The following is a 25,590-nucleotide window of genomic DNA, read 5'->3' on the forward strand; positions in this document are numbered from 1 at the left end:
TAGCTTCCAAACTAGTTGTGATGTCGCAAATCATGCTCATAGGTACACGCCTCAAAGGATAGGTACATTTTTTTTTTTAAAGTCTGTCTTAAAACAACAGTCAGGTAACTATTAAAACAGGTTTTTCTTGATGTAATAATTCCTGCTGTTCATACTGTTCATAACAAATTAGTCTCATCAATGGGATATCTGTCAGAGTTACAGCCTATTTAATATAAAGTTTCCTCTTTTTGTTACTATCCTTCCACTGCAGCTCAAAAGGGAAACACTGTCTGGGAAACACAAAGAGGGAACTTAACACCAAAGAGACTGTTACTTTATCCACTTTATTTGATAAACTCAGATAAACCTTTTAATACATTTTTGCACTATAGGAGGTGTATTAGGAAGGGATCTTTTTATATCCCGTTTTAACAGGTGGAGTGATTGCAGCAAGGAAAACCTGTTTCAAAGCTCATATGGGCATCTGACTAATATTTTAAGACAGATTTTCAAAATTGTGAGTCTGTCCTTTAAACTCAGATTTAAGGTAAGGACATAGACTGTAAAAAAAATAAGGTTAGAGAGGGTTAGCACAGCACAGCCAGACTCTCTCCAGAAGATGAATATGCCAACTGCCCTCTAGTGTCAAACTCTGAACATTCACAGCACAGTGAAGCTCAAACATCCAACTGTAGTGACAACAGAAAAACAACCATTTTTCAAAGGGGGGCTTTAAGCAAAGGATCTCAGCACTGTTTCCATCACTGTAAGAAAGACAAAAGACCTACATTTTAAGTCCAAGTCAAACTCTTTAATAATACACCTGTAATTTAGAGTGTCAAAAAAATCATAGGTTGGTCCTTTAATGACGCACAGTTTACGCACTTCCCGGAAGTGCAGTGGGGGACACAGGCCCCGTCGATTCAATGCAACTGCACACATAAGCACTTACTAATAATAAAGCCCTGTTTGTATGTCATTTCCATGGAGTGCTGCCGCTAACACATATGGAGTGTCAAGAGGAAAAGCCGATCATCTATACTATGGAAAACAAGCCGATTGTAACATGTGAGTGTTTATTAAACGTCCAGTCTTATTTTTTCAGGTCTTGACAATTAGCTTGCTGGCTATATTCATTAGCCTGCGTTAGCTACGCCAGCAGGTAGCACAGTACTAACGAGACACTGCGTGTGTGTGTGTGTGTGTGTCTGTGGCGTTTGGCTGCTTAATTTCTGCTTGTCAATGCTGTATTATTTGCACACTTCTACACTACACTGCTGTCTGTGCTAAATGTACTAATTGACGGAATCTCTCAGCTAGCTAGTAGCGAGACTGATTAACAGGCCTAAGCTAACGATATAACGTCACGGCTAGTTGCTGCAGCTTTGGGAAGGATATCACCTTGTTCTCCGCTGGACAGCCACAGTTTCCCCCTGTAAACAGCTCAGACAGCAGTCGCCGTTGACGTTTGGGCGATGGGGTCAGTTTGCCATTCATAATCCCCCTTGGAGTGTTATGGAAGCTGCTTGTACAGGTTATTTTAAGAGCCGACCCTGGCAGTGGGCACCACGCTCCGCTGCACCCCGCAGGCTGCTCCATTTTTAGGACAGAGTGGTCCAGAGGTGCTCCAGCTCAGAGGCACCGGGGAATCTGAATATGAAAAGAAGTCATAGGTGTGACAGTTAACCTTAGGCAGTGGGATTTGTTGGTAGATTCAAAGTCAGTCAGTCTAAGTCAGAGGTTGCTTAAAGTGAGATCCAGGAGCACCTAGATTCCCTGACGGGGTGTCAGGTGTGTGCCTTTCGTGTAGTCATTGTTTTCACATTTGAGACATCCCCTCCAGACATGTATTAAGGCATACAGACATACTCTGCTTGGAACAATAATGTGTGTCTGATATGGGTTTTCTACACATCAAAAAAATTCTTAAATTGGCATCTACTCTCTCTCCCTCATTAAAACCCCAGAATCTATGAATATGCAAATATATGTCATATAAAAAGTTTAACTGCTGGATACAAGATGTCTGCTACTTCACTGTAAAGTCCATTCTTAGTGTATGCGCGCTGGAATCTTCAAGTTTCCACATCACACTTGTGTATATCAAACATCTAACTGGAGGAACAAGAAGAAAAACATATTTTTGAGTGGAGGGGGACTTTAAGTATAGATGGTTATATTGGCATCACAGAAATAAGCCACTGAATCCCAAATAAAAACAAAGACAACCTGGCAGGTCGTATAAAAAAACCTGACAACAATAAATCCAATTAAATTGATGCATTTGAATTTTTGATTTTGTTTTTGTGAAATTTTTATATCATGAAAATCAAGTTAGTATAACATGTTTTGTCCTGAAGCTTAAACTCCACTTTATTGAAGCATTTGGTACTGACAGTCCACAGCTCTATGTGATAACCTGCCTTTTAAAAATATGCACGACAATAACAGCCTTGGGAAAAAGATTCAAGATGTTAACCCCGGTGTACAATATATAGAATATTAACCAATTTCTTACAACTCTCCATCCTTAGGTTGAAGTAAACATATCAAACTTTTCTCTTTTCCTGTTGCTGTCTTTGATCAAGGAATGGTGAAACTGGCAACAGTTGTGATTCACTTTACTCTGGAGGAACTCTGTTTTTATAAAGGAAGGGTACAAATTCTCAACTGTAATAATGATGATTACACGAGAGGCTTAAACTAGGGTTGTGGTAGACGGATGCTCTGGTGACTCGGAATATAAAAATAAATTGTTGACAGTTTATCTTTGGCTGTGGAATTTTATTGTTAGTTTTACCAAGTATGTGACTGGCTGGAGACAAGAAAACACCAGAGTTGTGTGAGGGTGCTGCAGGTGTTGGAGGCTTTTCTCAGCTATCTCATTGTTTATGTTGGTTTCCCTTTGAGATCAGACTGCAGACTGTGTATGTCACTCAAATGAAGGGCGGTGTTTAGAAACTGTAGGAGGGACTCGCTCATCTTCTTCTTATTGTTAATATGTACGCTGAAGTCTTTTGACGTATGCCATACTACGGACCGTGTTGCACGCCACACGTCAAAGCTATTTATCCAGGTGTTAAAAGTAGAGAGCGAGGCTAATTGATTTACGCTGCAGTCTTTATGTGTCAGCGCAGTGAAAGGTTTTTGGCTTTACTGAAGCTCAGTGGATTCAAATGCAACAGCGACTGTGAGCTTTAAGTGCTGACTCTCACCTCACAGGATACTTGAGACTGTTTACATCCATACTGGCTGAACTAACAGTGTAGGATTAGTAGTCCTGTGTGCCCTTCGGGGTGTATTTATAAAAAGGGGCTTCTGTTTAGTTCATGAGATATGTGGCCTAGTTCCAGTAGTAGCTTTAGAAAACGCCTCAGTCCTACCAAGACACAACAATACAGTCAGCGCTTATCAAAACACACTCAACAGGTTGAGCGTTTTCCGGAACAGGACACCAGCTGTCAAATTAACAGCAGTGATAGGAGGCGAGGTGAGAGCCTGGTCAACAGGATTGATAGTGAAACATACGGGAGAGAAGACTGACTGAAGATGAACATCAACACCCTTATCTCATAGTCATTATTCCATCAAATGATCCGAGCTCAAGCGCAGCGCCGACGACAAAACGGTTGAAATGCTTAAAGACTAGATTGTGTCGTATTGAGCAAGTGGATTTTTACTTCAAAGCAAAGATGTCGGTGAAACAAAGTGTTGCTTCACTTTTAAAAAAAAATAAGGCCTTGCTGTATGGGAGGTGTCCTCAGGACGGCTCTGGTTAGGTGTGAGCAGCAAGTAATCTGGTGAAAATGTTTGTCTTTCTGATGGGAATGGCTGATACAGTTTGTGTGGCTGCAAGGCTGCTATGAAAGGACTGAGCAATATACTGTAATAGCAGGTGCAGGTAGGGGGTATTTTTTATTATGATACCAGCTTTGTGATGTTAACAAAATGTGAGGATAGAACGTCTGGTGGTGTAACAGTCTACTAGTGCTTACAAATTAATGTCACAATATATCATGACACTGTCTGGCACTGTGGTGTACCAATATACTGACACTTCTTGTTAGTGAGGCAGAAATATTTCTTTTACTGCAGACGTTTGAACTCTAGACGTTCCTGCTTTCTGTTCATTCAGACTTTTATAGCTTTTGCTGTGTGTGTGTGTGTGTGTGTGTGTGTGTGTGGGTGTGTGTGTGTTAAAATGGCTCTGACTCTGTGAACTTTTGTACATATGTACCGCACATAAATGTATAGCGATGACGCAGTGGTAAAACAGTGTCTAAAGATAGAGGCTGTTGCATGCTGTGCAAATTAAAGCCCTGAGACAATCATGTTATTTTGAGCTGTGATAAAGGTGACTTGAACCGAGCTGTCGTCACAACTGAAAGCTCTTCATCACGCAGCCGATATATATATATATATATATATATATATATATATATATATACAGCATAGATTTAACTCCTGCTTCGTATAAAAGAGCGATACCTCACAGATGTCGTCATGTATCACATCACACACGTGGTTCTATTTTGGTTTGAAACAGCTGTGCAGAAAAGTGCATTTGTCAGTTCAGCCACACGCTGTCAGCACGAAGCACAACAACAGCAGGAAGCATGAAATGTGCAGAGACGTATGAATGGATTGAAATACACAGACTGTTTCTAAGGGTTTTTTATATTTGGGCATTTACCAGACGGTTAGCAGAAAAGACATAAATGACTGGCAAAAAAAATCAATAAATAATCAGTTACACAGTTAAGATGAAAATATTCTAAATGTGTTGTTGCTCTGTGATGTCAGTTGAAATGGTTCTTTTAAATACGGGCTTCCAGACTAATTTAGCTAATTAGTCTGGAGCCTTTATTCTGTTGTAAGTGACAAAACTAGACTTGTCAATATTAGAAAGAGGAAAGTATCCTGACACACACCTCCATCAGTGGTAAAACAAGTTTAATCGTTGGAGGAAGCTCATCATTTAGATCTTCCTGTTCAACAGGAGAGCAGATGAAGAGGCAGAGAGCACTACAGGACGTTGACCCGTACATGGTCTGATGGACTCTGGGCTGTAGGATATGAGTGCAGCAAATCAGACACAGTCATTGCCAAACAACATCCTGGACTACATTGTCAAAACACGTTTTTTTTTGGCCAACAGTCCCATCATTTCCTTCAGGCTCGCTGTTGTTTTGGAACTTGATGGCTGGAGTGTGAGGAGAGCAAACACAAAAACCGCTGTTGTTTGTGTCAAATCTGCACTTTGTTCACATATTTTCTTTCGTTGTTTTACTTTTTAGCGTTTCCACCTTTTCACACTCTACCCCACTTTTCCCTTCAGTCATTGGATAGTTTCTTTCTAGTTGCATGATTATAATAACGTGATGTTTCATTTGTAGAAAATGAGCTCTGCAAGTGCTTCCCAATTATGTATAAACTTAATTTGCCCAAAATATCCTTCATTTTCCTTTCACTTTCAACCCTCAAGGAGTGGAACTATTATTTATCAAAATCAGGGAACATATTTTCCTCATCATAGTTGATGTGAGAATGACTAGATTATATCTCAGGTTTTTGTGAGCTATTTGAATTCTCCATTTTTTAAAATTTATATCTTCAATCCTCTTTTCCTCACAGGTGCTGGAGACCAGGGCTTGTTTACGTCTCTCTATACCTCATTGGCCCAACAGCTTCCCAGGGAGCCAATGGAATGGAGGAGGTGAGTGCTGAATATGTGTTGGAAAAACAGAGTGGCAAATATCAGCGCATGAATAGCCTCTTTATATGAAGCAACTGAAAAACACGATGTGTGTGTGAGGTACTTTTTCCTCGCCCTCGTTCTCTGTGATTTAAGTGATGTCATGAATGTGCTGGTGATTTTGGATGATTTATATGATAATGCACTGGAGTCTAATGCGGTCTAAATGGGGATAACACACTGTTCAGGATGTTTTACATGATGGCTAAGTGGAAAATAAAGCCTTGAATTTTATAAGCTGAAACAGGAAGTGAAGTCGCTGTATTGATATTCCATTTAAGTGTCAACCCCTCCCTTTCAAGCATGTAGGAGAACCCACAGTGGTCACCAAACTCGTGAAAAATGTGAAAGGCTCTAGAGCCAGTGTTTAGTTTGTCCGTTGTGGGCTACTGTAGAAACATGGCAGTGCAACATGGAGGGCTCCGTGGAAGAGGACCTGCTCCCTATGTAGATATAAAGTAGAGATGCACCAATCCAACTTCTTCAGTTCTGTTACCAATACCTGGGCTTTGAGTATCAGCTGATACTGAGTACTGATCTGATACCAGTGTTTAATGAATAAGCTGTCTGCTTCACTGTGTGGAATAGACTGGATGTGTAAGACAACATCAGGCCTGACTTAAACATTGCTTCCCTAACTTTGTCAAACAGAATGTAACAAATGAATTGAATTGTTATATATAAATAACTGAATTGTTATTTATTAAAATAATGGTATCTGATACCAGATCGGCCCATTGTCACTGATACCTGATCCAGTGTTGGTGCATCTTTAATATAAAGGAGGAAAACACAATGATTCTTATTTTCAGGTGATTATACACTAATTAAAATATACTTATGATCATTATATTCCGTTTCTGCCAATAGATCCTCCTAAATCTTACACACTGGTCCTTTAAATGAGACTAACCACGCTGAATGAACACAACGCTGGGGGCTCTTGTACTGAAGGTTAAAGGGAAGGAAGTAATGTTAAAGGAAAATTCAGATATTTAACATCCTGGTCACAGTTTTACAGTAACAGCATAGGCTATGGAGCAACTGAACAAGTTGTGAATGTATAGTATTAATCAAAACTACATCAATAAACAGAGTTTCCTCTTAAATTTCACCTTCTATCAGCTGTTTGTGAGAACGCTGTGACAGACACAGGGGTCATTATTCATCTTTATTTCACAGTTCCACTGTGTTTTACGGTGTTGAAGGTGAAAGTAAAGTCTATGAACAGCATGCAGACATAGAAATTCCGCAGATGTGATATAGTCATATTTTGCCATGGGGCAATAAAAATGCAATTCATTACACAGTAAATACGGTATACTTGCTTCAGTAAAACTCTGCTCTGTTTTCCCTGCAGGACGTACGGCCGCGCACCAAAAATGATCCACCTTGAGGCTAATTTTGTCCAGTTTAAAGAGGAGCTCCTCCCCAAGGAGGGCAACAAGGCTCTTCTCACCTTCCCCTTCCTCCACATCTACTGGACTGACTGCTGTGTGAGTAGCTTGGAAGCATGACAGCACACACACACACACACACACACACACACACACACACACACACACACATATACACACCCTGTTCAACACCCTCAATCATTCAGTACTCAGTATTTGAACTGGCAGTACTGTGAAACATGAGGTATCACACTGTATATCATCAGACTGTTAAGGTACAAGGGAGGCCTGTTTAAATAACTTCTTACAGCTCTCATATCTTGCTGGTAGATGAGCTGCACTGGAAGCACATTTAATAAACAGTCTTCCTCAGTCAGTCTTCCTCCTCTTTTTTCTCAGTAAGCAACAGAATGGTGCATTTTTGGCATGCTTTGGCAAGCAGTGGGGCTGAATGAACATGTCAGATATATATCCGGATTTCAGTTTCAGTGTTGCTGACTCGTTGATGTTGTTGATAACTGAGAGGCTGATTAGTTGTTGATCATTTCTGTGTGTGTTGTCTGACAGCTATGACATATAGAGTATAAAATAATGTTTTGATACCTGCAAACTACGGCTGCTGGTCATTCTTGTGCTGCTGCATTCAGACTTTGGAGCAAATAACTTTTTTTTTTTACGGTCATGATCATGAAGTCACCTGACACAGAACTCTTGTACTGTGTGATTATTATGTTTACACACTAAATGAGCTGTCACAGAGAGAGTTTTTAATATCGCTGCTACTCAACTGTTTAGGACATCTTCTGACCTGGAAGTCACAAGAGCAGAATCTTGTTAAAGTTTGTTTACTCCATGTGTGCTTGTTTACCCTCTAAGAATAGATGAGTTCTTATAGGCATCCTATCTGGGCAAAAATAGGTCACACACAGCTCTGTATGCAAGATATGCAAACTCATAGTGTGATATATATATATGTTCACTGAGTCAACATCATGTTGACATAAATCTTATGATACCAGTGTGTGTGTATATTGAAGAAAAGCCCTTTGTCTTCCACATGAGTCATCCCTCTGTTCACACCTCATCATGAGAAAGGTGTCAAATATCCACAATGGAGAACATTTTAGAAAAGTTCAGTTTACAGTGTAGAAACACCAGCTTCATGTGGATGAAATCAAATCAATCAGATGTATCTGCGTTATTATGCACACGGCTCGCTCGATGCACTTTTAGCCTTCAGTCACCATCAGTTGACAGCTACTTTGTAAGACTGCTTCAGGAACGCAGACGGGGGGAAAAACAAGAAGGGAAGCAGGAACCTGCTGCTGCTGACGGAGCAGTTGGTTAGTTTAAGGAAGTGCTGTCACCGGCTCATGACTTATGACATTTTCTAAAGGGTTTGCCTCTAGTGCAGTGAGCCTGTGTGTATGTGCACAGTATAGAGACAGTAACATTAACACCTGCACAGTAAACACTACCTTTGTGAGACTGACACTGTTCAGTTTGTGGGGCTGTGTCAGAGACAAACAGTTACACAAAGAGAAAATAACTCCATATGATTCCTTTGTTTTGTCAGATTTTCCTTTCTTTTAATCGCCACATTTATGAATTGACCAGTAAACACTGTCCAGTTAAACAGTACATCAATTTTGTCCTGGTGGAAAATTTCTAAACTTCTTAAATTGTCTCTGACAGCTGATTGGATCACGGCGACCATATTTTCTAGATGTAAAGCATGATATGGACCTTTGGCAGGCTGCAGATTCTCTAAAAGGAAAGAGCTCTTTGTTTTTGTCAGACCTGTTTTACATGTGTCACCTATATTCATGTAAAGTAATAGCTGCTGTGGTTTAGATGCTTGTTCCATGTGCAGACAATGAGTGGGTAGTTAGAGGAAAGTAAGCTCCAGTTAAGACAACATATGATCAACACAAAAACACAAAGCAGAGGAACCATGCATTTCAGAAAAGTAAAAAAAGAATATCTGTTTAATTGGTGCACAATTGCAGGCACTGAGAGGCAAAAAAGAAACACTTCCTTTTCATTTTCAAGGAGCAGCAAATCCTTTAATTGAAAGCGTGACAGTGTCACAGGTGGTGAGGACAGGTGGCACTGGGCAGCTTTTAGAACAGTTCACTGTGACCTGGACAGGCTGTAAAACCAACAGCGCACCAACGACTCACACTTAACATCTGTATCTCCTCATGATAAGTTGCACTTTATTTGCATTTTACTGCAGAAATGAAACTATGACATTTAATTAGTCTCAAACCTGCGCACATAAAAACCAGGTGCGTGCATATGATACGAGTGCACAGAACAGTATCCATGTCTGCATACACACATGTGGTCCCGCGAGCACGGGACTGTGACGAGCCCGAGCTTAACCCTCCCTACACACTCGCAACTGCTCAACACTCACTCGCCAAGTTGACTTTTGAGACTGTGGAGGCAGGGATGGAACAGACATTCCACTCCTTTGATTGGTCCCTTAGAATACTGACTATGACCTTTGATTAGCTGTTTGGTTTGATCACAGAAAAAAGGCGATTTCACTGATATTTATCCATCCAGACCTTTAGACCAGGGCTGTATTCCAGCTGGATGAGGTAACACATTGGTGATTGAGCCTATGACCCGCTGATGAAAGCTCCTGCATTTGCAGTATTATGATTATTATGAACCAGGTGTCGGTGGCGACTTTCCTGCCATGCATTCAAATCATAAGCGGCGCTGTTAGTGACACGTTTTCCATCATGCAGTGGTTGATCTGCCAGAGAGAGAAGGTGGACCTAATGCAACAGACTCACTCTTCAATATGCTTGTGTTAGCGTGACGTCACACACGAAACACATAAACACAACTGGTTTTTATGTGCGGTGCAGGTTTTGAGACTAATTAAATACCATATAAAACTCTGATCAGATGCAGCTATGTCACTTGTTGATTGGGATGTAGATCCGTTACTCACAACAACCCCTATACAAAAATCAATGCAAACCTTCAGTGGCATGGATACATTAATCACTTATATCTATATCATCCACCTGATCACCAATATTCAGTAACCCCCCCAAATGATCCTGTTAAGAAGCACCACAAATACAAACTGTACAAGTTCACTCCCAAAACATTGTGTAACACCAGGCTCCAGTGCCTCTTCCTGCCAGCGATTGTTACATAATAACTGACTCATCAAATTATATCCCACCTCTACTCAATTCCAGCCAATTTAAAACAAACACCACCCTCAAGCAGCAGCAGCAGCCATCTGCAGCCCTTCACACAGCAAACCCTACAGATCAGTAGCTTTACCATAATGTGAACTTGCTGGCCAGCATTCTTGTCTGTAGTTTCCGTCCTCTGATGTGGAAACATCCTCATTGGGCGCATCGTGCATGTGATTTAAAGGAGAAGTATCGTTTCCTGTTCCTTCATCATGGTTCTTATATAATCCTGTTCATATGAAATACATCCGTGATGGGTTTTTTCTGTCTCAAATTTTCCCAAATCCACCAAATGAGAACTAAAAAAATCCCTCTAACAGTGTGATGGTGTTGGCACATTTGGCAGCATCAACAAGAGTCTTGCATGCAGTATTCTCTCAAGTATAATTTTCATTTTTTTAACATAATTTGGAGAGTGAGTGGATTATTTTCACTAACCTCCTGCTGCAAAGAATGGTTATTTGCTACATGGATTCATAAAACACTTTGGTTTTTGTTGGGAAGCAGTATATCTTAAGTTTTTAAAGACTGCCCACCATATTGTTCTGCATGATAAATATATCTCCATAGGTGGCCTGAATAATAAAACCACTGTGTGTTCTTGTAGGATACGGAGGCGTATAAGAGCTCAGTGAAGGAGGATATGCTGCGCTGGCAGAACAGCTTGCGGACACACGGCTCAGCGGACTGGGTCATCATCGTTGTGGAGACCAACGATACTAAGAAGAAGAACAAGACCAACATCCTGCCTCGGTCCTCCATCGTAGACAAGATCCGCAGCGATTTCTGCAACAAGCAGAATGACAGGTGAGGAGACTCCTTTTGTTCCTCCTTTCGCTGCTGTAACAGTAGAGAGTGATTGTTCTGCTCCGTTAAAGAATGATGTGATCACATGTCGTGCAGAAATGATTAATCGGTTAGTTGACTGACATGAAATTAATAGACACTGCTCTTTGATCCAGGTGTGTGGTGCTGTCGGATCCTCTGAAGGACTCATCTCGGTCTCAGGAATCCTGGAATTCCTTGCTGCTGAAGCTACGAACCCTCCTCCTCATGTCCTTCACCAAGAACCTGGGCCGCTTCGAAGACGACATGCGTACGCTCCGAGAGAAACGCACCCAGCCTGGCTGGAGCTTCTGTGAATACTTCATGGTCCAGGTAGGAGGTTAAGCAACCCCCAGAATTCTCAGTGTAGCTTTTAGTTGGGGGGAAAATATTCAGCGTGTTCAAGCGACTGTGTGTTTTTGTGTGTTACATTGTGCAGGAGGAGCTGGCCTTTGTTTTTGAGATGCTGCAGCAGTTTGAGGATGCCTTGGTCCAGTATGACGAACTAGATGCTCTTTTTACCCAGTATGTCCTTAACTTTGGAGCTGGAGGTACGTATCCAGCACCTGAGTGGATATTGTTGCACATTCTTTGATGGTGCTACTACAATACATGTGTTGAATAGCTTTACTGAGTAAGAAAGTAACACAATTATGAGCCAGAGGGTTAGAGTTTTAGTTCCTCTGAACTGGTATTTTCCATATGAAACCATCAGTCTGACCAGTCTGTCTCCTTCCACAGACACAGCTAACTGGCTCGGCTCATTTTGCGCCCCGGTGCGCAGCTGGAGCGGCTTACTGCTCCGACGGCCTATCGACATGGAGAAGAGGGACGGGATCCAACGAGGGGAGGCCAGCCTACTAGACTTGAGGAGCTACCTGTTCTCCCGCCAGTGTACCTTACTCATCTTCCTCCAGAGGCCCTGGGAGGTCACCCAGAGAGCCCTGGAGCTGCTGCACAACTGCGTCCAGGAGCTACGCCTGCTGGAGGTAACCTGACCGCTACAGGCCTAAAGTCATGACATGGCTTCAGATAGAGGGCTTTAACTTTCTGCCCGCTTTGACTGGGAAGATATCTGGTGTGCAAACTTGACATTTTGGCTTGTGGCTCTAGAGGAAAGCTGATAGTGTTCAAAATAGAAATGATTCATTCTCTCTAGAGTATGAATGTGACAATCTGCCTGTTAGAGTGTGATATTTGTTGTGTTCAAGGGGAAATTTAGGCCTGATTGTGCCACAAGTGAGCCACCAAAAACATCAGAAATCATCATCTGGGGAACATGAATATTCACAGCTTTCAAGGATATCTAGCTGTTGTTAGATAAGATGACAGGGTGTCACCGAAATCACCCAAATCTGTTGGTTTACAACGACATAAACTGAAACCGACTGAACGCTGCTGTCGACTGATAAGCTAACAAATTGTTACATGTTGCTGCTGTGGTTCAGGTGTCGGTGCTGGAGGGGGCGCTGGACTGCTGGGTGTTCCTCAGCTGCTTGGAGGTTCTGCACAGGATCGAGGGCTGCTGTGATCAGGCCCAGCTGGCTGCAAACTGCTCCCATACTGTGGGCCTTTGGGCCTACGCTACTGACAAGGTAACGGAGATGTTGTGTTCTGTAGCTGGATCACTTGTGTAACTTCCAGGATGTGTCATGACACCTTCAGTGGACCATATGTTGCTTTGAATCTTTTTTTTTTTTTTTTTACTAAAAGCAACACTCTGCATTTGGTCATTTCAATACCTAATCAATATCATTGAAAGTAACAGGGTCAGTGGTTTTCATACTGGTGCATTGCAGGAGTAAATGTCTGACTCTGACATTTAAGAGGATGATGTATCTACTCATTCATTTACATAACGAGTGTTAAATATCTGGTAAAATGTCTTTTCTCTTACAGATTTTCAAAGAAATGTCTTTTTTTCTGTCTGTCCCTCCAGCTGAAGTCGCTTGGTGAACTCTGTGGCCTGGTGTCAGAGAAGGGGCCAACGTCTGAGGACCTGAACAGGACTGTGGATCTGCTGGCCGGACTGGGGGATGAGAGGCCTGAGACTGGTATGTTTCCAGACTGCTGTTACCTGAACCTAGTAGCCTAACAGTCAGGTGTGTGTGTAGCTTATCACTGCTTGTAGCTTTTGTAGTGTGTCCTTCGTCGCTGGCCCAAGTCAGTGTCCATCAGCTCCTCATCAGCTGATTCAACACTGACCGGTTGTCTGAGGCTGTTTAGCCTTTGCAGTGTTTTCACTCCCGGCTTTTAAAGCAATGCTTCTGCTGGTATATATGGACACTATTTCTCTGAAGTCAGTTTGATGTTTCAGGACCTTTAGGGTTGGGATTTAATTGTTGATTAGGATGTAATTTGAAAGACAAGAAGTAACTGTGTGCCTTGTTTTAATTCTGCTTTGTCGTCCTCCACAGTCAACAGTTTGCAGAGCCCTTACAAAAAGCTGAAAGAAGCTTTGTCGTCTGTGGAAGCTTTTGAAAGGCACTATCTTGTAAGTCATTTCCTTGCCGCAGCTCGGTGTTGTATTTCAATAGCTGGCATGAAAGGAAGTTAACACACAGTCTCTGAACTCCTGGCCCAATTTTTCAATCATTATTTTTTCTGATGTAATCTTTGAGAAACTTAACTTACGTAACAGTTGAGTTGATTGTCTTTCTCTTCTCTTATTCCTTTGCCTCTCACCCACCGCCTCCGCCTCTGCCCCCCCTCCATATTGGACCCCTCTTGCATCAGGAACTATCTCATGCTGCTATGGAGATGTACAGGGCCATCGGTCGACTGAGGTCTGCCAGACTGGTGGGAAAAAGCCTGGCTGAGTTCTACATGTAAGGAAGAGAGAAGCTGATAGTTCAATCAGGGTGCACACAGGTCTCAAACTGGCACATCCGTACTGCTCTTTGCAGTTATTCTGACTGAATAAGCCTCTTCTCCAGAACTGTCAATCAATCACAGCTTACAAACACCCAGATAGTCCTGAGAAGAGGTCTAATCAGGCAGAAAAATGAAAACTCCAATCTTGGTTTACGATGGGTGTGTAGGGGATTTAAAATAAATGTGAAGCCATAAAAGTGCAGCTCAAAGGAACATCTTAAACACACATATTAGAAGTACAACTCATGCACTGACACTTTTGCTGTGCTGGAATTAAGTTTGCAAATATATATTCTGTCTTATATAAAGGCGTGAGGGCTACAGTCAAAATGAATGTGACTAAATATCTGTTATCTCTGTTGCATTAGAAAGATCTGTCCACAAGCACACATCCGGTGCTTTCCTATAGATTTGAAAAGCACGGTCATGATGAGTTTGTGTGTGTGTGTGTGTGTGTCTTTATTAGGAGGAAGGGGGACCCTGAGCGGGCAGAGACCTTCTTACAGGAAGCTCTTAAGTCATATGTATCAGAGGGCTGGAGCCTCCCTGTCACTCACACCAGGAAACAGATTGCTGAGTGTCAGAAACTGCTGGGCAGAACTGTAGAGTATCCTTTTAAAGATGAGAGTGTCAGACCACCAATACATAGATGCAGAGATATTAGAATTCATCCCAGAAGTAGCTCTCTGTAGTAGAGAAACATTTACACATGAAGCCATCATTTGATCCATTTACATACACTGCAGTAGTTTAATTAGTCTGTGTTTGACAGTAAGATGACTGTGATCAGGTGTAAATTAACCTTAAATTGATCATATTTTTAAATGACTGCTTTTACACACCTTACTGTAAATTTACATTATAACATATATATACAGTATATTCAATAATATATATCAGGCTGGCACATCAGGGATGCAAAATGTTTGCTCACACAAAGGAAAGACAGCAGAGGTTCCTGTGTTTAAGGTGTTCCTGTACAACCTCAGTGAATGCAGCAGGTGTGTTCTGGTATCCTCTGTAGTGTTTGGTTTCCTTGACAACCCACCGCAGCTACCTGCAGACCAGTGCCTTGTTGGCAGGTGATGTGAATCTGACCACGGAGGAGAGGAAGCACTTTTGTCAGGAAATTCTGACCTTTGCTGGCAAGTCTGGAGATCAGTGTAAGTATTTAAAGGAATATACCACCTAATATACTCTTTATCATCAGTCTGCAGTGCTGAATGCTTTCTAGCTTAGTGTTCCCCCTTTGCTTCAACCTACCACCTCTGTTTCTACAGTTAATGATGTTTGAGATTTCCCACAGTGCTTTTAGACAACCTCAATAGAAAGGGTCTCAACTTGTTGCTTTCATTCAACATTGGGCTCATGGCATGTGAGATCATCCAAATAATACATTAATATGTGGCTGGTATTTTGTTTGTGCTCACTCCCAGTAAACAGGTTCTAAATCAATATATAAGGTAAAATAATATTCAGCTATAGCAACAATATTAACATCTGCTTCATGTTACATTACCAGTTAAATAGCACTGGTGAACCTAACAGTTGTGTAAACTCTGTGGATATGGTACAACAGTGATGATGCACTTCAGGGTGGAGCAAACACCACACATCCAGTGTTCTTTGCTCCTTGTCCATTGTTTTCTTATATCAACACACCTCATTGTGCATTATCACTGACATACTCGTTCCTTAGCTGTAAACATCCACAGTATTTTTCTTTCTGTGAAAAAAATCTGTTCTTCATCAACACTGAATTCTGTTTTCCTCCTCCACAGCTAACAAAGTGACTCTCAGCATGGGCGTTTTTTCTCAGCTCACACGGCTACAGTTCCGTCCAGCCACAGCCTCCGTGCACTCTGGAGCCGTCCTGCAGGTGGAGCTCACTCTGCGATGTTTGATGCCCGTGTCGGTGCACATACAGCAACTAGCTGCTAGCATTCACTTTGACCTGGAACACGCTGGGACTCACGGAAGATCTAAGGGAGCTCAGAGACAAACGAACCCAGGGACAGTAGACTTTAACCAGAGTAACTCGTCAGCGGGCCCTCCCTCCCTCTCAGCTGGAGGCCCTCCTTTAGAGCTGGACGAGATTCAGGACAGGAGTCCTTCGGACAATTCTCTCAACTCTACAGGGGTGGTGTGTAAGAACACTCACCTGATCATGCGTCGTCACGACAGCAACTCACCGCCGGATACGCCCAACTGTGTCAGCCCTCCTACCGTTACCATGAAGGAAGGAGCACAGATGCTCAAAGTGCAGGACGTAACGTTAGAGCCTGGGAATAACAGCATCATATTTACAGCACCAGTAAGACACACTTCTCTGCTTTTTCATCTGAGAAAACATGATTTAAAAAAGATTTGAAATATATCTGTTGATTGTTTTTTTTTTCACTATCCCTCTCTCAACCTTTACTGACATGTTCTATAAAACCGTCCATTTATTTTCTTACTCTCTGTCTTTTGTCTGTCACACTGTTTTTCTCGGTAGAGTGGACAACCAGGTACTTACACGTTGCGTCAGCTGTGTGCCACAGTAGGTCAGGTGCAGTTCGTGCTTCCTCACATCTACCCATCAGTCCAGTATGAAGTCTATTCTCAGGAGCCCCAGCTGACCGTGGAGCCTCTCTCAGGTCTGATTCTTTTTATATGATGGCAGTGATTTCTCCAAATCATTTGCAATTTTTTGTGTTTGTCTGCTCATACACCATGAAACTAACACCGAAACTACACTTTGTGACCTTTTCACTAGAAAACGAAAATAAAATAGGAGCTGCAGCTTGTTTATCCTTCTTATTGCAAGAATAAACCAAAAATAGAGTTTTCAGACCGAAACATGGCAGCCTGAGGTGTTTGTCTTCAGGCTTTTCCAGGAAAGCTGGTTAATATAAATGTTTGTGAGGTTTTCACCTGAGCCCTCAGAGTAGCAAATCAGTCCTACCTGCAACTAGCCAAACATTCTCAGAGTGACACTCTTCTGGTCCTGCTTTTAGGACTATGAGTAAAAGCACAGTGGAAGAGGAGATTTTGCCTGTGCAATATGTGCAAGATGCAGCACTGTTATAGGAACTGTAAAACAATGTGGTTGAATGGGGCTGATTTCAAACTATTAAGTCAAATGACCTTCTATTTTAATGCACTTCATAGGCTACATTTATTTTTATATCATTTTATAATCTATTTTTGCATATATAACCTTGGTAGATTACATAAGTTTTTACCTATACACATAAAACTAGTGGTGCTATTCTCTGCACTTCAGATTTTACCACTGTCTAATATTTCAAACTGAGACTGTCAGCAGTACAGCAGCAGTGACGTCACACTATCTTCTTACCTGACAGCAGCCTTACTTGTGTAGGATGCTTCATAAATGTGTCTCAAGTCCTACTTTGAGTATTTTTAGTCCCAGTTTAACTTTCACCCCAATTCCTAGGAGTGATTCTGTGAAGTATGATAAATATTGGCCTAGGAATAAAGACAATAAAAAAGATCAGTGTGCAGATCCTATTTTCTTTACTGTAAGTGATTCATGCAGTTAAATACCACTCGCTTAAGGCAGACAGTAGTTCAAGTTCACTATGGGGGGAAGTTCAAGTTCAATATTTCTCCAATGATTGATTAGTACAAACAGAAATGTTCCACAGCAGACCTGGTATTGTATCTGAAATATCTCTAATCCAGTCCATATAGAATCAGATTGAATAGGGATCACCTGAGACACAATAACCACCATGTCAGTCAACTTAAGCTGCTGTGTGTGTGTTTTTGTGTGTGTGTGTGTGTGTGTGTGTTTGTTTGTTTGTTTGTTTGTTTGTTTGTGTTGCTCACCGCGGCTGTTGTTCTGTTTTCAGAGCCGCTGCTGGCCGGTCTGCCTCAGATGGTGAAGTTCACTCTGTTGACGGGTCACTACGCTGTGAAGAAAGGAGACGCTCTGCAGCTCAGCAACACAGACACCATGCCCATCCTGCCCTCCACCAGCTGCACCGCCCGCATCAGCAACCCCGCTGCTGGTGCGTAATTTCCCCGCTTTATCGTGCACATGCTGACTCAGCTGTGGTAACCTGGTTTCTGTTCAGCCCGGATAATGAAACCGGGTTCAGCAGAGAGCTGACACCAACCAGGAAGACTCACACACGTCTTCTCGCTCACTTTTCTGTCTCCCTTTCATATGTTCAGAGGTGGTGGGTGAAAGCGTCCTCTCCATCCAATCATCTGAGAAGGTGACCAGCATCAGCCTGCCCCCCACCCCTCCCTACCACACCCTGGAGTTCCAGCTGGAGGTTCTGTGTGTCATCCCGTCCGGGTTGGACCGGCCCGCCAACGAGAGGCTGACCAACGGAGAGGTCCGCCACCGGCCACGCAGCTACAGTCATCCCGACACGCCCATGACCGCCATCGACCAGAGGGTGAGACCATCCAGACAAATACAGACTGGTAGAATACCAGATGAGTTACAGCTTCAGTTTCAGAGCAAAGGAAATAGTTACATTTTGCAATTTTTATTGAGCAGTAGGAATGTTAAACATGTCATGCCACTTGTGTCAGAGTAGTAGTTCCTCTTTTTGTTTTGTTTTTGTCTCTTTTTTTCCCTCATTTTGATGATATAGCTTTGTACTGCACCTTTCAAATCTAATTTTCAATTTTCAGTCAGTATGACTCATTGTCAGTTTCTATGGCGAGGACTTCAAATATTTATTTTGATTTACATTTAATCTATCAGTCATTCTTTTTTCATGTAATGGATTAGTGTAAAAAATGTTAAATGTATTGGCCGATGCCTGAAATCTACTCTCACATCGCTTATTTTGTCTACATGAGAAAGATATTTAATTTTCTAAAGATAAAAAAACAACAAATCCTTAAATTAGAGAATCTGGGACTAAAAAATCTTCAGTATTTGATCAAATTTGTCTTTACAAAATTATCTATTACATAATTAGTTTCAGTACTAGCTATGGCTGCTCATGCTATTCTCAGCCTTTTCTCCAATTGATTTTTGTATTTACACATATGCAAAACCTACAAATTAATATATACATAAACAACAGAAAATGTGATGCAGAGGGTCTTGATCAGGGAACTCTCCAGTACATACTTCAATCCATTAGAAAAGGAGAAAACACTAAAAGGATGAAGAGAAGAAGAAAAAGGTTGCACACACCAGCAGACATCCATTTATACAAGTACACAAAGTAATTAAACAAAATTAAAATGACTTATTATTAGTGGGCAGTTTACAAAGATAATCTATAAGGATGACACTGCAGAAATAAAAATAAACCTTTAACAGCTTTCTTTAATTGTGAAGGTGCTAAGTTTAAAACATGAGGTGGCAGAGCTTTCCATATTTGGAATCGACATTCAGTTTGTTTTTTAAAAAGTGCCTTACTTTCTCCTCTGTTTCTGATTACATGGACTGCAGTTGTCTTTGGAGTAATCCAACCTTCTTTTCCACACAGAGGAACTCATTGATTTGAGCTTTGGGAGACTTGCAGGCAGGATTTTTTTAGCTCTTGGACCTCTTTCATGATTCCATGAATCAGCAGCAGTTGTAGTCTTCATGATCAGCTTGGTGAAAGATGTAAAGTTCTCCTCTTGTCTGTTCAGCATTTCCACATAGAAGTGTTTCTGCTGTTCAAGCATATTCTTCAAAACTCCCCATAGCAACAAAGTCTTCATCGCTGGAGGCGTTCTTTTTGTTGCTGCCGTGAGACATAACGGTTTAAGGCAATTAACATGTACTAGTAGATGCATTCTCCCCAGTTAGACGTTTGCACAGGACTGTATGAACATATAATGTATCATTTTTCTTAAAACTATTGGACAGTCTTACTTAGAGACATATCCACTCCATTATGTCTACAAGCAGTCATTAGACTCCCATTGTACTTTGAGAGGTTGGATAGTAAATTCATAGCTGTGTTTGTCCACAGATGTCTATCGACTGTCCGTGGTCGATCTACTCCACGCTGCTCGCCCTCACCTTCTACATCCCCTTCAAGACCAAACACTCACTGCTTTCTGCTGGTAACAGGTGAGCCGTTGTCTCATAGAAATGTCTCTATGTGTCCAAAATAAGAGTTCACTCACACATATAAACTGTTTGATTTCATAGTCAGATCAGAAGTCGATGATAATTCTCTAAAAAGTAGAATCTCTATAATACTAATCTGCCACTTTGAGCCAACACGTATGTTTAGATAACATCATTCTACATCAACATACATCTGATCTCTGACCTTTGACCCGACCACACAGAAAGTACATCCAGGTGTGCGTGCAGAACATGTCAGACGTGAACTTCACGCTGGCAGAAGTGAAGCTGACAGAGAAGCAGCATGCCTCGCTGGAGCTCCAGTCCCTCAACACTAAAACAAAACAGGTGAGCAGGAAAAAAAAAAACAAACAAACAAATGTCAGTGACTGAAGGATGGATCAGTTCACATTTAATTTGTACCACACTTTTCATTCATAGTGAAATTCGGAAGTGCTACAGTATTAAACCAACAACAGAAAGAAAACAGTAATCAGAGTGAAGATTTATAGGCTTTTTTTATTATGTAAATGGTTCCAGCTTCTCTTCAGACTCATTGATTCAAGGACATAAACAGCCTTTTGAATTGTATCTACATTAGCGTGAACTCAGTTTTCTGAGTTGTGTTGATCGTAAGGAGCATCAAAGTGACATCGACCCATCCCCGTTAATCCATATTGTTGTCTGCTCTATATGTGTGTGTGTGTGTAGCTTTTATGCAGTAAGCACAGTGTGTTCTGCTTGTGGGAGGTGAGGTGGAAGGACGACCTGCCCTCTTGTCTCCAGTGTGTTTTCTCTGCTAACTTCTCTCCACTCAACCAAGACATCTCTGCCTTCAAACCCTTCCACTACCAGTTCCAGCTGGAGAGAGTCACCGTAAGTCCACTCAAACATGTGATAAGTGAAGCTGTCATTTTGTTGTCAGGATAAGTTTTGGATAAGTGATTGTGCAGGAGTGAAGGTGAAGTGAACTGGTTGATGTTAGTATGTATGAAAATATGATAGCATTTGGAGTAATCACTCCTTCCACAATAAGAGACCGTGCCACCATTAATAAAGCTTGTTCAATGTTCAAACCTTGTCAGACGTTGTACAGCGTGAGAGCTGAGATCCTGCCTCCTGCCGGCGAGCAGCACTGTCGCTCTGGTTTCCTGTGCGGGTTGGAGGTGTGCATCACACGACTGACTGAACCTGCAGAGGGAGAGATGGCAGAGGAGAGCAAGACTGACACTGACGGCCTCAAAACCACTAAACTGATGTATGAAGGTATGTTGGGAGAACACTTATTCAGGGTTTAAATGAGCTTAAACACACAAACACTAAACCATTTATTCATTTATTAATCATGTACATCATTTATCCAGTAGAACTTATGTCACTTTAATCTGTAACTAACGTTGTGGCTTTTAATTTGACAGATTAAATGCTTTGATCAATCAAAAACATACTGACCAAAAAAACACGTATCTTTGTCCCGTGTTATAAAAAAGGAAGCGAACCAAATATGATACTAGTACAAGTCAAAAAGAAAGCAAAAGCTGCAACAGTCTGTTGATACATTGATTGAAATTTAAAATTAATTGGCAACTATTTTTACTAATCAATTATTTTAACACTTTTTCAAATAAAAATGCTAAACATAAGCATTTGTAGTTTCCATGTGTGGATTTGCTGCTTTTCTCTTGCAAAGAGCTTTATTTCAGTCATTACTGATATCTGATATTTAATAGATGAAACAGTGAAATGATTACATTAAATAAATAATTGAAAATAATCACTAGATACAGCCAAAACTGAAAGTAAAACATTTCAATTTAGTTATGTCAGCTTTAGCTCATCATATCCAGTTTTCATCAGTTTTCACTGAAAACTTTCTAGAAGAAGAAGATTGATAACTTTGTAGATTTTGAACTTGTATTCATGTATATTGGTAGATTTATCTGCAGGCAGCACTCCTTCCCCTCACTAACACGTTGAGTAGGTCTGTCATCTCTTCAGTTCATGTTTACAGTCATTATTGTAAAGATACCAACTCTAGAACAGGAGAAACATCCCAGCTTAAGAGCATTATATTAAAGTGTGTGTGTGTGTGTATGTGTGTGTATGTGTGTGTATGTGTGTGTGTGTGTGTGTGTGTGTGTGTGTGTCCGCAGTGGCTGACAGCAGCAGTAACTGGGCGGTGTGTGGGAAGAGTTCAGGGATGGTGTCGATGCCCATGACAGCCAACGCCACCCATAAGGTGCAGATCGAGGTGATGCCTCTGTTCGCCGGACACCTGCCTTTCCCCAAGATCAAAGTGCTGAAGTACCTGCCGCACACCGCAGCAGTGGCCATCCAGCCAGACCCTGGTAAGACCACACACACACACACACACACACACACACACACACACACACAATCAACACAGAGTGCTGCAAATCCATTTCATCCCTCAATTCGTGTTTGTTCTCGCGCTCCTCAGACAGCTGCGTGGAGAACGACAGTCTGTCCCTGCTGGACAAGACGCTGGACGACCAGGGGGACACGGCGAGCATCCGCAGCCGGGGCAGCATTCACTCTGTGGGCAGCGGCGATCAGCAGCAGAAGGGCGTAGCGATGCCGCGGCTGGAGCCCTTCAGCCCCGGACAGGTATTCAACCACAGCCACACACGGCAGGTCCTGGTGCTGCCAGCCACAGACGACCACATCATGGAGGTCAACGCTACATGACCCTGGTGGCAAGACCGCCCGCCCCCTTCTTGTAGGACTGAACCCAGGCCCTGGATGGACTCTGCTGAGCTTTTGCTCCAGGGCAGATGGGATACATGAGTCCATGTCCGAGACTGCTGCAGATTGCCGATATGGACTCCCTCCTCCCTAAAGCATGAAACGTTCACATCACTGGAGACATTACGGACTAGACACAGTGAAGAGCCAATGACATCTGCTGATACATTTAAATAAAGATTTTTCTTTGCCATACTTTGTACATAGCTCATTGGATGGATTTATAGTTATAAATATATAAATATATATATGGACTGAATCATACGGGCGCCCGTCGTGCTCCTTTTGAACTGAAGAATAACACTCCTGATTGTCCCATGATGCACCAAAGCCCTGTGTGTGTATGCCTCAATCAGCTTCTCAAGTACTGTAACTCTGACTGAGTGTGTCCAGCTGTTAGTCTCATTTCTCCCGCAGTCTTCATTTTCACATCATGAGACTTCTGCCTTGATCATTACATTTGAGTCGCAGACATAAGCCGCTGTTTTTATTGAAGTCAAAAACCTTAACGCGTATCCGGAGACGAGTCCGTAATCATCACTTTTCACAACACTCCCTCCGGTGTACGGTGGAGATAAATTCAGGATCTGACTACACAAAATCAGTCTGACAATGGCCCCCGTTGTTCCTGACGCCATCTGCTTGTTTTATCACGAGCGGTGTGTCATAATGGAAGACAGCGTTTGCAGCTTCCGGGATGCCTCTTGAAATTAAAAGATTAGCGTGTCAGAATAATTCCGCTTTTGCTCGTCTGGTTTGAAAACTTGCACAATGTTGCCCATAGGAGAGCTCTTTCATTCATGACTGTATACACAGAGATATAAAAGAGGAATGTTAATGCTATGATACGCAACAGTGAAGTTGGTCCATGGTTCTGCCTATGCCTTGTGAAAGATGGCAAGCTGTTATTGGTTGAGGTCTTTCAAAATGCCAAATTCTTGTGTAGTCTGATTCTGACAGATCCCATGTGTCTAGAGTAGTGAACAGTTATCATTTCTGGTTGGTATCTTTGTTTGGAGTCACAGAATAGATTGAGAGACAAGTTTAAAATTCAACTTGTCTTTGTACTGGAGGGACTGGTTTCAGTACTGGTGAAATCAGCAGACTGTGATCAGAGTCAGTCTATGGATTCATTCCCAAAATGATCACGAGCCCAGCAATTAGACACGTCCCAAGTTCTCATGTGAAGTTCAGTAGCCTCTGACATCCTTATGTATTGTCTTATCAAAGTCATAGAAAAAGCTCCAAACCAATAAAATTCTAACAGATTTTTAAAAAATTTAAATTAATTTTGGTGCTTATCAGTTAATTTATCAACTGAATTTTTGTCCTCTGATGATTAGAGTCTCAGTCAATAATACATGCATTTTTTTGCTTGACAAAAAGGACAGAAAATCAAATCATTTATAATTTATAAGATAAAATTATTGAATCTTTCAAAAATATATATACAAATTTAGTTAGTCTTCATGATACCCACTTGTAAAAAAATATGAAACACATGAATATTGTTCAATGATTTTATATTTAACAAAAACAGTCATTTATGTTCTCTGACTCAAATACAAACATCAGCACAAAACTCTGATATAAAACCACTGATGACTCAACAGGCTCAGACTGTAGCGGTGTGTGTGTGTGTGTGTGTGTGTGTGTGTGTGTGTGTGTGTGTGTGTGTGTGTGTGTGTGTGTTTCTGTCCAGCTGTAGTTTGTGTGTATGTGTGAGGGTTTCTGTGGATGTTTCTGTTCGAGTGTGTTTGACCAGGTGAGACTTTTGAATAAGGATCAGCCAGTGCACATTATTGTCTATCTATTGTCTTACCTTTCAGTGGATTGTTCATATACAGTGTGTATATTTATTCTGTGTGTGTGTGTGCGTGTGTGTGTGCATGTGTTGCCAATTACGTGTCCGAGCTATGCACACATAAAATTAGCTGTTGAATAGATGAATGAAATAAATAAATACATTTATTTATTCATTCATTTATTTGAAAGAATGAATGTCAGCCCCCCACCCCACCCCACACACACCTCCCCCCAAACAGACAGACAGACACACACACTCACACACAAACAGTGTAACTACAGCCTCATGCTCCTCTTCTTCGACCACTGTACATACTGATGTGTAAATAATGATTCAAATCAAAATCATCTTTGATTGCCAACTATATTAAAAAATCATTGGAACTGACTTGATGGTGTGATATTTAACAAGATATTAGTGAGGAAATTATACAAGGTCAACATTAACGGTCCATTCCTGATTTACAAAATATATACTGCATGGCCAAAAGTATGTGGACACCTGACCATTGCACCCATATGTGACAGTTTAACATGTCATTCCTAAACCACAGGTATTAATCTGCTGCTATAACAGCCGTCACTCTTCTGGTTTCAGACTTACCAGCAGATGTTGGAACCTGGCTGCAGGGATTTACTCCCATTCAGCCACAAGAGCATCAGTGATAAGGACTGGCTCACAGTCTTTTGACACAATAGTAGGAAGAAGACTACTGTCAAAAATACTGTATGCTGTGGGATTAAAGGGGAACATTGCAAATTTTACATATCAGTGTAATGTGTTTACAGGTGTTGAGGAGTACTGCTGCATAGGTGAACAAAGTTGTATGAAGCTTTTTGTAGCTCCACAAAGAGCAGCAGGAAATCTGACAGATTGCCTCAAGTGATGTCACTTGAGTCAGCGTCAGTTGGCTG

The 25,590-nt window shown here is 41.6% G+C and overlaps 1 protein-coding gene across 1 annotated transcript; it reads left to right on the top strand.

Annotated features, from left to right (window-relative positions):
* Positions 1 to 853: 853 nt before the first annotated feature.
* trappc10 (trafficking protein particle complex subunit 10) lies at positions 854 to 25,063 on the top strand. The gene is made up of 23 exons (XM_042426234.1): positions 854 to 1,050; positions 5,617 to 5,698; positions 7,098 to 7,233; positions 10,969 to 11,168; positions 11,324 to 11,519; positions 11,626 to 11,737; positions 11,928 to 12,175; positions 12,635 to 12,781; positions 13,126 to 13,240; positions 13,604 to 13,680; positions 13,923 to 14,014; positions 14,527 to 14,667; positions 15,114 to 15,223; positions 15,842 to 16,374; positions 16,558 to 16,699; positions 17,921 to 18,079; positions 18,246 to 18,475; positions 20,003 to 20,103; positions 20,328 to 20,451; positions 20,815 to 20,979; positions 21,189 to 21,369; positions 22,257 to 22,451; positions 22,565 to 25,063. Exons 1-23 carry the CDS (start codon positions 990 to 992, stop codon positions 22,810 to 22,812), a joined length of 3,795 nt encoding a protein of 1,264 aa, XP_042282168.1. The 5' UTR covers positions 854 to 989; the 3' UTR covers positions 22,813 to 25,063.
* The last annotated feature ends 527 nt before the right edge of the window (positions 25,064 to 25,590 follow it).

Source organism: Thunnus maccoyii, chromosome 11 (genome assembly GCF_910596095.1).
Source record: "Thunnus maccoyii chromosome 11, fThuMac1.1, whole genome shotgun sequence".
NCBI lineage: Eukaryota > Metazoa > Chordata > Actinopteri > Scombriformes > Scombridae > Thunnus > Thunnus maccoyii.

Bases quoted from the DNA above. Each gene is read 5' to 3' on its own strand.
- trappc10 (XM_042426234.1), top strand. From the start codon at position 990: ATGGAGTGTCAAGAGGAAAAGCCGATCATCTATACTATGGAAAACAAG. The intron at 5,699-7,097 runs GTGAGTGCTGAA...TTTTCCCTGCAG, and splicing joins GAGCCAATGGAATGGAGGAG to GACGTACGGCCGCGCACCAA. The intron at 7,234-10,968 runs GTGAGTAGCTTG...GTGTTCTTGTAG, and splicing joins TCTACTGGACTGACTGCTGT to GATACGGAGGCGTATAAGAG.